The sequence below is a fragment of the Pelecanus crispus genome, chromosome 9, assembly GCF_030463565.1.
Source record: "Pelecanus crispus isolate bPelCri1 chromosome 9, bPelCri1.pri, whole genome shotgun sequence".
Taxonomy (NCBI): Eukaryota; Metazoa; Chordata; class Aves; order Pelecaniformes; family Pelecanidae; genus Pelecanus; species Pelecanus crispus.
In genome coordinates this window covers 37,095,361-37,107,533 of record NC_134651.1, presented here as the reverse complement: position 1 = coordinate 37,107,533, position 12,173 = coordinate 37,095,361, and the positions used below count along the sequence as shown (strand labels likewise).

Genomic DNA, 12,173 nt, shown 5'->3' with positions numbered 1-12,173 from the left:
AAAGAAAGGAAAAAAAAAAAAAAAGGTGCTGTCAGAAGAAGGTCATTAATAAACCAAAACCTCCCCATACAGCCATGTGTTGTTCCCAAGGTCCTTGCGCAAGGGCTGGATGCTGCACTGGAAGGACAGTGAAAACAGGGACCCAACGCTGTCTGGCAATGGCAGAGAGGTTATTGCAGCAAAGGATGCTGATGGCCCTCACACCACCAGGCTCAGGTCCCCACCAGCACGCTGTCCTCTGCTGTACCCATGGAGCTGGAAAATGGTGAGCAAGAAGAAACAGAGGCAGCACCCTGGCTTGTTAGAAATGTGCACTGGGATTTTGGGTATCTGTGGGGCATTTGCTTATAAGAGGTCCCATTTGAAGAAGGCATGAAACAGCCTTCTGCACTAGCCACACAGCGGTGGTCGCTGGGCTCTGATGCCTGGATCGAGCTCCGGCATGCAGGAACAACCACTGGTCACTAAAGGAAGCAACCCGGAGAGCAGGGAGATCCACATCATGGGTAACAAGGAGGATGAACAACACATATCCAGTATACCCCACACATCCTCTGTATGGTAAGAACGCTAACGAGCTATGAGAAAGTGTAAAAGTCCATCAGAGCCCACACCCCTGCAAGAAGGGGAGCAGAGGCGAGAAGGTGCCCTGGCACTGCTCCCCCAGCTGTGGGGGCTGCACCCAGGCAACGCTGTTACTCAGACAGGTCCTGTGCCCCTGGCAGGGACAGCCCATGGCTTTTTGAGCTGCCATTCACTGCGGTTTGTTCCTGGAGACACCACGATCATCCGTAAAATGTCAGCTTTTGCTGTGCAATTGGGTTAAGTAAATGGGAACTTTAACAGTAGAGGGGGCATATATGTGCACACGTGGATGTCTGTGTACATATGTGCATGTGCACATGTATAGATGTGTATGTCTTGCCCTCGTGGGAGCCTGATGCCACCACACTGAGCCAGAGCCCAAGCAGGCGCAGCGGAGCGCAGCGCGACTCTTGGTTGCTCAAAGAGAGGGACCCTCCTAATGGCAGGATGCACCCAGGGGCGTGGACCAGCACTTACCATTTCTCCACGGCTGCCTTTGTCTCCCTTGGGCCCCTGTTAAAGCACACGAGGTGGCTGTCAGTGACAGTCAGTGAGCTGCACTGCCTGGATGTGTTACCACCCAGAAGCTCCTTGCAAGGACCCAAGCACATCTCTAAACAAATCAGCTCAGGTTGTCATATTGGCCCACCCATCCCGAGGCAAAAAAATAGCAATTACTGGATGTTTTGGCAACGACCGAGTTCATCTCACTGGTTTTCATCTCTGCCAGTAGCAGCCTCTGTAGTGAACTCTAAGTAACTTCATGCTCATATTTTTACAAAGCACTGACCTGAACTTTAGTCTGTGTTCAGTGCGTTCGGAGTTTTGGGGCAGGCAGGGATTTTCAACACTTCCCAGAATCAAGCTGTTCCCAGTTTACATTTATCAGTTTTTTGGTTTTTTTTCTCACCCCCAGGCCAAGTTCTCTGGAAAATCTGGCAGCTTGCTTTTGAAAAACTGCAATAACATTCTTGTCTTCTAGTCTGAGCCAATCTATCAAAAAACTTGCACTTAGGTAGAGTTGCTCCTCACTTTTAAGCTAATAATCTCCCTGGAACTATATATGCAGCCAGGGACTAAACCTGCACTTCTCTCAAGCTGCTCATCTTAAAGACCATTTTGTTTCCCTCGTTACAGCAGGACTTGGCATTTACTTATGCTTGGCATCAAGCATCTCGGATCTCAAACACTATGCTCTTCTAAAAAAATACAGGCAGAAAAAGAAGCGGATACTTACTGGGCTTCCCGTAGGACCCTGAATGCCAAGTGGACCAATAATTCCTTCTTTTCCCTAGAAAAGAAAAGATATGCATGACCCCATCACATGGGAGCTGACAGTTGCTTTTACCATGGCAGACTCAGTGAAGACACTGAATCTCTTTGCTGCTTTTCAGCAACATGATCGTGGTATTTGCTGTAGCTGAAATAAAAAACTGTTTCAAAATGCAAGTCCAAAGACAGAAGCCCTCACAGTATGGTTGTCATGACCCATGTAAAACCTCAGAAATTCCAGAAATAGAAAGATTTCAGTGTAGCTGGAGTGGTCTGTGCAGTGGTCATAGCAGAATGACTGTCTCCACAGCAGGAGAGACCTGTGCACATGTGGTTACCTACAGATGTGTTTGGGTGGCTCAGAGGTGGTACCATGGCCATGGCTTGTCTGCCAGGCATGTGGTGAACGGTGCACCGTGCTCCTTACAGCACCCTGTAGCCTCACAGAAATAGAGGATGGAGGAAGGAAGAAAATCCTCCCAAACCAAACAAACTGAAAAACCACTCACCATGAGACCAGGTGGCCCACGTGGTCCCTGAATGCCTTTGAAACCAAGGTCTCCTGGCGGGCCCTGCAAGCAAAAATGAGACACCAGGTGCTCTTAATAAACATACTCCATGTTTATTCCCTTGCTTACAGCTCTGCTGCAAGGACAGAGGTGCAGCCTCTTGTGTGGGAAGATCCTTCCTGAATGGGAAGGTCCAATTTAAAAAAAATTCTTTTCCCACTCCTGTTTTGCAAGCCCTTTACTTTCTACAGAAAAAAACCCCTGGTCTCCCTTCACCAGGAAAATTAAATTCTGATAAAATGAGTCTAAATTTCGAATCAAAGCTCTCAATATTAGGAACGCATAGCAGTGTCTCAGGTACAGACTGATGACTGACGCTGGAAATACAAGTGTCTGAAGGATGTTCAGGTGGGGAAAACATCTCCGGGGTCTACAGGACAGCCCTTTTCCCTCTACCATCTACCCATTTTAACAGGAATAAGCTCCAACAAAGCATATGTAAACACACACTCATTTAGCAAATGAAGAAGCATAAACTAAAGAAAGTTGGAATCATGATTCAGTATCAGTAGTTTCTGCAGAGCTGCTAATGAAGTCTTTGCAACATAGTCTGTCCCCAGTAAAGAGAGACTAGAAAGCCAACTGGTCACAAGACAGCCTCTTACCTTTGGCCCAAACATGCCCGCAATCCCTGGAAATCCTGCCTCGCCAAAGTCTCCCTGTAAATAGCAGCCAAGACAAATACAAGAACAAAGAACAACAGTGAGTTCACATTGAACGGCTGGTCACTCAAAGAGGCGCCAAGAGTCCATCAGCTTCAGAGAAAGAGAAATCCATAAGTAATCTTCAGTCTAAGCAGAACTGATGAGAAAGTATGAGAGAAATCTGAAGGAGGAATTACACAAACATCAGGCTAGAAGCAACTCCAGAAGATCTCATAGACATGTAGATTACTTAGATCTCATAGACCCCCAACATGGGAGGCACACCTACACTATTTCTAGCAGATACTTTTGTAGCTTGGACCACAGTCAGCAGAAGCAGGATGGAGAGCATCTACTCTGAGGTTGAACTTGGAAGTCATGCTGCAAAAAAACAGCCTCAAAGTCCTTTAAAACAAGCTCTTCTTTTAGTTCTAATACCAACTGGACTGACCTACTAAAGGATAATTTCAAACTATGCTCATTCAAGATGTCAAAAAAGTGCATGTTCCTGTGACATAACCTCCCACTCAAACCCAGGAAAACCGTGCATAACCCCTAATTCTCTTCCTATTCAACCCTGCAGGGATTTTTTCTCAATTTCTTAAGAAAAATAATAATAAAATATTTGGAAGGCCGTCAAGCTCAGATTAGCACATAGCATGCACTCTGAGAATAAAAAAACTGCACCGGGTAGCATGTCCTTATATAAACACCCTCATTTCACCATGTTTGAGATGTATGTCCTTTGATATTTCTGGGTTTCTCGGATGTCAAAATGTGAAATGATTCAATGTTAAAAAAAATGGGCCAGAAACATACACCAGATGATTCATCTACAGTCTTAGGAACATCAGAGATGGAAAAGGCTTGTTTGGACTCTCGGCAGGACTATGTGACCCATGCTGGATTGTACTTTATGGGATGTTTTACAATGTCTTGTGCAGCCCAGTTGTAAATGACTCAAGTGATGGGGTTTCCACCACCTCTATTACAAGGCTATTCCAGAGTCAGTCTTAGAGATCTCACTGTCAGGAAGTTTTTCCTGCCATGACAGTGAGAAACTGCTTGGCAAGAAAGGGCTCAGTTGGACTCGGTGGAGTGTAAGAAACTTTCCAAGGATACAGATTGATTTCACTGCCCATTTATGGATCCTGGAAAGGAAAACTACTACCAATGGAGGACTAAGGTCTCTCCTGTGTTAGGAGAACCAACCAAGCCCTCTTTCTAGAGGAATTTTTGGCAAAAGTAAGTGGGAAGTCAGAAGGGTTTAAATGCCATGGAGTCATCTCAGCTAAGGGAACCTGATCACTAGTTATGCGGCAAAGTAGGAAACAGCAACACTGGGCAAATGAACCTGCCACTTGTGGACACAAGAGGCAAAATGTTATTGTTATTATGTTGTTGGCTACTATCTTTCAGCTTGAATACTGCCATCACAGGCTTTTATATAAAATATACAAACAAGTATATTTTAATTGAGGTAGTTGGGGTTCATCTTGTCCCTTGTTTTGTATTAGTCCTAATGTCTCTTTTCCTCATGTTAGTTTTACATCTGTGGCCTAACTAGACTCTCTGATGGTGGTCCCAATCCAAATAACTTAAGTATTCTCAATATAGCCTTAGGCTGATAAAGCATGACACATCAGTGCTAAACTGGGCAATCCCATCAGCACAATAGATGAAAGCAGTGAGGATTAGGAGCCTGCCTTGGAGACAGGTGTGGGAATTTAACTTCTGCTTTGACTGAGGGCTCTTGGTGTTTCTCCCACGGTGTGCTCTGAACTCGCAGCTCCACTGCCCTCAAAATTGCACCGATGATGCCTGCTCCTGCACCTCCTGCATGTCCCAGAGGAGCGACAGACCCTGATTTGCACCTTTTGGATGGCTTGGAGTGTATAGTTCACATCCCCCACTCAACACCTCCCACAGGCTCCATGCACCGCTCTCATAACAGCTCCCATCAAAGACGCTGCTGAGTGGTGTTTGAGATGGCTCTGCAGCCTGCCTGCCAGCACACACCATGGCCTTATAACCACAGGCACGAGGATGACGTGAACAGTCACACTGTCTTGGGGAACGCAGGCATGGATTAGCCATCTCTGTGCGCAAGTGAGCAGTGAAGAGCAGGGAAGTGTGCATGCTGGAGAGAGCTGTGCCAACGCTTCTGCACTCATGCAGAAGCTGATTATGGGTTCCCTGTAAAAGACCCTCCCAGGGTTCACCCTGCTATCCCAGCCTGCAGATCTGAACCCTCTCCTGCAGGAGACAGCTTGGAGTCAGGTCCGATCATCTCCTTTGATTACTAACCGGCTGTCCTTTGGGTCCTGGATCACCGGGGCTCCCTGGAAGGCCCGTTCCTCCTGATGATCCTCGCTTCCCTGTTTGGCCAGTCTGTCCAGGCAATCCTGTTTCACCCTAAAAATAACAGAATTCAAGTAATTCCAAAGGGCAGGAGCTAAATATAACAACACTCAGCCAAAATAGCCATAGATGGAAAGCTGGAAAAGAGTGGCTCATCGGGATAAGGAATGTGGTTTCATCAGGAGATGCCTCAGGTCTGCTGAGGCAGATTGTTGCAGGATGCACAGTGTGAGACCAGCGATGGGCATGGCTGCGTCCCCCTTCTGAGCTTCACGCACAGCAGGAGCTTCAGCAGAGCTTTTCTGCCTGCACTGGGGTTAAGGACAACAAGGGGGTGAAATGTCTTCTGTTTTGCACTTCCGTATGTTGTCTGTCCTGCCCTGCAGTTTCTCATAAATTCCTCCCCCCCAGCAGGCTGGTAATTGATGATTAATCTATCTAAAATGTTGAAGACATGCCAAGACTTCAGCTGGAGGACTTCAGTCCAGAGGCTGCAAAGCCAACATTTTCCCCTGCACCAACTGCGCAACTTAAGGACAAGAGAGTGGCTTCTGAGACCCAGCACCACACCTTGCTCCCCAGTCTCTTCCCCTTGCCAAGTGCCAGGAGCAGAACAAGCCCCAGCTACTCGATCTGGGGAAGACTGGGAGAGAGGAGCAAAGGCAGTGAGAGCCTAGGATGGTTGAGCAGCTGGAAAAGGGGCAAGAAATTTCCCTGGAGCCAGGGTAGGAGTCTGTCATAATGACACAAGGGTCTTTCAGTCATTTCTGGTAACAGACTGTTATTCTACCCAAGGCAGCTGGAGGGCAGCAAGTGACAGTTTGTGAAGTGTGATGGGAGGCATAATTTAAATCAGACCTGATAGCCTCCCCAAACCCAGCTGGAGTCTTCCTATTTACAAAGTCTTTCTACAAATAGCTGAATTGATGTTGGTCCAGTTTAGATCCTGTGGCCAGTCTGGACCAGGGCAAGGACCAGGAAGAAACCCCAAGGTCACTAAAGCAGCTTGACCCTGCTTCCACCCAGAGCGATATCTAAGCCCATACTGGTTCCAGCCATTCCAATCCAGTAAATATATGCTAAAAACCAAGTGGCACAAATTCCCCTTCAGCAGTTCAGGCCTCGCAGGGCAGCAGCTAGAGGACACAGGAATTTCCCATGCAGTTGTCCATCCTGGCCATCCTACAGGTAGGCTGTAACAGTTCCTTTGCAACTTCTCCAAGGCCAGCCAAGGCCATGTTTTTTTTAGCCAGGTTTCTAATGAAAGAAGGCTAAAGTGTTCATAGCATGGGTATGTGTATCTGTAGGCTCCTGAGCTCAGTGAACTTTGACAAAGGAGGAAAGGTCTCTGGGACATTCAGATGCTGTGAATGTCACGAAAATGGATGAATGGATGAATGGATGGATGGATGGATGAGGATAAAGATCTACTGAGCCTCTAGCTAAGTGAAAGATGAAAGAACTCAAGGAGTTGAGACTTTATTAGACCTTGGAGAATCCAAGCTCTAGAGATAACAAGCTCACAGGCTGGATTGCTCGTAGCAGTATCTTAGGGAGTTAGAAACTCACCTTGAATCCTGGTGGTCCCTGTGCCCCAGGGAGTCCTGGTATGCCAGGGTTCCCTCTTTTGCCTGACATCCCTGTCGCACCTTCTTCCCCATCATCACCCTGCTCTCCCTAGAAAAGAAGCCCAGAACGGGTTATAAAACAAGACACTCTTTCCACCTCTGCACAGCTTCTCAGGGAACAGGAGAGTGGTGTGATTCTGCCCTCAGCAAGCACTGTGCCTCTGGGCATGGGTAGATTTGCAGAGATGTATATAGAAGTCTGTGCATGCAAGTATCTGTCTGGCTAGAAACATCGGTTTATTTACAGACGTGGCCATGCAAAGGCAGCTGCTGCCTCTATGTGCATGTGAGCTATGAAGAGGAGCATATGATCCACTCTGGGTGCATGTAAATTGGAATATCTATAGCTGGACTACATCCATTTCTCTTGTGCTACCTTTCAGTTTTCCAGCTCCTAAGTTACGTTTGCTATTGCTGCTATAAGGTTACAATTGCAAACTCACCAGCATCCCAGGCACACCATCCTTCCCAGGCACTCCATCCACTCCAGGGGCACCCTCTTGACCCTGCCTTCCCACCACTCCTCGAGGACCTGGTAGCCCAAGGATGCCCTAAAATCACAAAGGTGTTAGTGATGGAGTTCCCGGACAGCATTTGCTGGGGCAGAAAATTGAATTTTCACCTACCGGTGAGCCTCTGCTCCCTGCATTGCCCCGTGCTCCTTGTTTTCCTTTTTGACCCTGAAAGTAAAAAAAGACACACATCTAAAATTGCAGCATTTCTAGCACAACTCCACTTGGGAGCCTGACTTCAGGGTGTGCTTTTGGATAATGGTTGGAAAGAGTTTTATAAAAAGGAGATTTATAAAGTCAGTTGCTCCAACACTGGGGAATGAACCGCTATTTGGTTTTATTACAAGTGATTCTTCGTATGACTTGAGAGTTCTAGGGCAGGAATGAATAGCTAGAAGGCAAGGACATACATTTTTCCTAATACAGAGCAGATGAGGACAAATAAAGCAGGATGAACTCGAGGGAGGACTCAGTGCACTGGCAAACATTAGAACAAGATGCTTAAAACCTGCGTCCTCTGTCAGTTCATTGACAGCACAGAGCTGAACCAAGGACCCAGCAAGTCTTCTGCAGGGCGTTCAGTAAGAGTTTTTCTCTGCGAGGTAGCTCGCTCTATTTTGAAAAGTTAATGGAAATGAAAAGGGTATCTTGTGTCTAAAATTTGCAATGCTGCTTTGTGAATAAAGACATAAAAGAAATACTCCTGAGGTTTATTAGCTGTAAAAAGGATTAATTTCTGCAGAATGAATGGAAAACTCAGCCTCATCACCTTCACTAGGGGTCTCTTAGTGAGGTCATGTACTAAAGCACTTTTAAATTGAAGTACTGCATTTTCTGTGCATTGTTTCTCCATCTGCAGAGGACCAGGCAGGCCAGCTAGAAAAAAATGCTCCCGGGGATGCTTTCTCTGCTATTCATTAGATCCAAAGGCAGTCCCAGATTGTCCATCGATGGGTAGAGTTTATTTGTCTCATCGCCTGGTACACTTTTTTGCCAAGAACACCTACTGTAGGTTAAACTATCTTCTGGCATTACCCCAGCAGGGTCAGATTAAAAATCCTGACATCTGCCAAAAGGGAGCAGGAATTTGCTGAGTATTGAGGTCGCATACTTATGTTTTAGCAAATAAAGTCCCTGATCTGTGAGAATAATTAGCGAGCTGTCATTACAGCCAGATGTGGAGGTAGGAGTAGGTATGAGGTACCCCAAAGAACCTTGAAGGACCCATGTGTGCTGTGTTTTCTTGCTCAATAAGGGCAAGAAGTTAGACGGACTCTTCCAAGAAACATAACTGCACAGATGAATGGACTCCAAATCTGGAACGTTTCAAGCCAGAAAAGTCTACGGTTCAAGTGAAAGAGAGAGACACTTGCCTGGCTCAGATCTTCTTAGGGACAGACAAACCGGCTGTGGCTGGAGGCACCACAAACAGGGGTATGGGAAAGAGACATAACCCATAGCAATGACTAAAGACCTGCCCAAGATTCACCCATCATGCTGGAGCTGTAATTGTCTTGATCTTCTCCAGCTCCATAAAGCCAACAAACTAGTGGGCTTGGACACTCAACTACATGTTTACAGCCCTCCCACTAGGTTCTCACAGTCTTTCAAGGCATAGACCATAGGCCAAATCACACATGCTGGGGAAAAACATGAGACTCCTCTTAATTAGACATTTTCTTCAAACTTGGGACACTATAAATCCACCCTGCTGAAACCTACCACATCACCTTTGGATCCCTTTGCTCCTGGCTGGCCTGGTGGTCCAGGATCCCCCTGCAAAACACAAGCAAGAAAAATCTGCTTGAAATTCTCTTCTGGCAGTATCTTGCATGAAGTACAAAACCCAGCATTTTTTGTGCCCTAACAACGCTGACCGTATGGAAACAATTCAGGGGAACAGCCTGTGCTCAGACAGGCCTCCTGGGGAAAAAGGAGCAAGGAACGGTCTCCAGAGAGCATTTAACAGGGTGTCAATTGGAGAAGAAGCAACGCTACCCTCACTTGGGTGGTGTTTGTATTCACGGAAATCATTCACTAAATTCCAGATGGCGCCTGGAAAACAGTGCTAAGAAGTGGGCAGGAAGGAGCCTGTTTTGAGAAAGGTACTGCAGAAGCTATGTGCAGAATGAGTAGTTTATACAGTGACTACATCTTTAGTGTTGGTACTACTTCCCTTCTGCATGCTGCAGCCCTTTCCTTGGTTTTGCCTGGATGTCAGATATTAGAGAGCTACCTATGGAGGAGTAAAGCAGAGAGGCTATTTCACTACTCTTTTACCGGTCTTTTCCCCATCATACAAGTCTCCATCTTTTCTTCTGGCCATCTGGGATTTTTTGGTGTGTATTCGTGTCAGGGGCAATTTCTGGACTAATATCAAGAAAAGGACACACCTGCAGAGCTTTCCTACTTCAGCTTGTTTCTGAGCCACGTGTTTCTAATGGCTCTTTACTAAAGACAACCCAAAGCTCCTGCCTCCATCTGAAACACTGACATCTGAAGGGTTACTACATCCACATACGTAAGCTACATACATGCAGCAGCTCTACCCATTTCTAGGTCTTATGACAGAGCACTAAGATTTTACCCCAAAATAGAATCTGTTGTTCTTCCCAGCAGCCCTACAAAGAATGGGAATTGATTCAACTTTATTTCCCAATACAAATTACATTTAATGTGCTGCTGCACTCACAGTTGCAAGTCACATACACAAATTAGAAGCTGCTGTATATAGCAAGGGAATAAAAAGCCCTTCCCTTAAATTTGCATTTAATTTAGTCTTTCATAAATGCACTGGTTTGAGAGGAAACACCAGGCAGGCAGAATAATATGGTCTTGCCTCACACTGGTCCAGCTCTCACCAGCAGCACGCCAAATGTATAATTTCCAAGCAGACCCTTCCACTGTCATTGTCATCTCCCACTGCCCATCTCTTCAGACTTCTAGTCCCTCTTGGATCATTCAGAGAAGACAGTTTTAGAGACAGGCTTCTGGGACTGCCCCCTGTTCTGTCACCCATTTATTAGTCTCAATATGTGACTCAAAATGCCCATTCTATAGGCCTGGCTTATGGAAATGCACACGTTGCATTTCACAGCTCACCACACATTCCTTACTGCAGCTCTTCCTACCTTCCTTCCTTTTTGCATCTGTTTTTCACATGCATGTGACATTGGGTAGCTTACAATAAAGCAGCATCTCTTACAGGTAAACCTTGCTGTCCAGGTTTTCCTCTTTCTCCATCAAGCCCTTCTTGACCCTTAAATAAAAAACAGAGAGGGAACACATGTTTGTACTTGGGTACTTTTGAGGCAACGGGAAACAAAAATGGATGTAACATGCTGTATGGGGCAGGAGAAGATATAAATATCTGCATTCTGCTAATACAGAAATGTTGAAGCTTGCGAGTAGTGTACATGCTCCCATGGATATGCATTGGAAAGAAATAGCTAAGAGGAACTGCTAATTGCCATCTAAGAAGTAAGGAAGGCTTTCTAATGCATCCCTAAATACACACAGCACTAATGTAAGTGAACAGTTGGAGACTGCTGGGCTACGAAATGTGGCGGCAGCATCACTGCTACCCTGGTGAAATTAAACTCTTCTGTATGTTACTGTAATGGGTCATTCCGACAAGCTGCTTTTGGATGGAGGTAAGACTTAGTCCATAGAGCCTTTGCAGATCAACACCAATCAGCTGGAGATGTCCTGCAAAGAGGGCATCAGGAGCACAGGGGAACAATTCATAACCCTGGTCTTGTTTTTGAGAGAAATCCCGGTTCGGAACTGAAAAGATTTTGGAAGCTTCCAAACCTCCAAATTAACAGATACCTTCCCATGAAAGAGTCTACAGCTATGGGCACATCAGTCTTGAATTTTGTCCAGCATTGACATGACCTCTCTTGTACTCATCTTCCCCAGGGTATTTCCTTGATAATCACAAATACCTCTGATGAGATGGTCCTGCTCATTCTTTCAGTCTAGTATGCTCAGGCAGGTGCATGACATTTGTGAGATGCTGACCTGCAGGACCTACATTTGCCTTCAGCAAAATTTTTACCACTTCAGGTAAAGATATCTAATCACTCCTTGTTTGAAACACAGCCATGTGCAGCAGTTGACGAGGGACAACAGTGGGTTATGAATTGTGACTACTGGGCAAAGGGTAGACCTCTGTGGGCTGATGCAGATTAGAAGCACTTCCCCAAGACAAACATTTCAGAATCATGTATTTGGAATAAGACTCACAGGATAACCAGGGTCTCCAGGCTCCCCTCTATCACCTCTGTCACCAACGGGGCCCTACAACAACACAACAAAGACTTAAGGTGGATGTAAACAATCTGTCACCTACAATATCTCAATGGCTTGTGCGTGTTCTACAATTAAGGAAGTAACCCGACTAATCCACCTGCAAAAATCAGGCCAGGATTGATTAGAGAAGGGATTTAACATCTTACTCTGTCTCCAGGTGGTCCCTGTGGGCCTTCTACTTTCCCATCATCACCTTGTTCTCCCTGTGAATAAAAATGCTAGTATTAATATAGACAGCAGATTATATGGCAGATGCTTCTGTACAGACCCGGTCCAGTCATGCCATAT

At 45.9% G+C, this 12,173-nt stretch overlaps 1 protein-coding gene across 1 annotated transcript in view; it reads right to left on the bottom strand.

Moving 5' to 3' along the window:
- Positions 1 to 12,173, bottom strand: part of COL27A1 (collagen type XXVII alpha 1 chain) — a 195,937-nt gene that overhangs the window by 4,330 nt on the left and 179,434 nt on the right. The window contains exons 42-53 of the mRNA XM_075716921.1: positions 12,032 to 12,088; positions 11,820 to 11,873; positions 10,777 to 10,830; positions 9,294 to 9,347; positions 7,686 to 7,739; positions 7,503 to 7,610; positions 7,001 to 7,108; positions 5,378 to 5,485; positions 3,032 to 3,085; positions 2,367 to 2,429; positions 1,823 to 1,876; positions 1,063 to 1,098 (exon numbers count right to left, since the gene is read on the bottom strand). Of these exons, the coding sequence (XP_075573036.1) occupies positions 1,063 to 1,098; positions 1,823 to 1,876; positions 2,367 to 2,429; positions 3,032 to 3,085; positions 5,378 to 5,485; positions 7,001 to 7,108; positions 7,503 to 7,610; positions 7,686 to 7,739; positions 9,294 to 9,347; positions 10,777 to 10,830; positions 11,820 to 11,873; positions 12,032 to 12,088 (804 nt within the window). The remainder of the gene's footprint in view (positions 1 to 1,062; positions 1,099 to 1,822; positions 1,877 to 2,366; positions 2,430 to 3,031; positions 3,086 to 5,377; positions 5,486 to 7,000; positions 7,109 to 7,502; positions 7,611 to 7,685; positions 7,740 to 9,293; positions 9,348 to 10,776; positions 10,831 to 11,819; positions 11,874 to 12,031; positions 12,089 to 12,173) is intronic.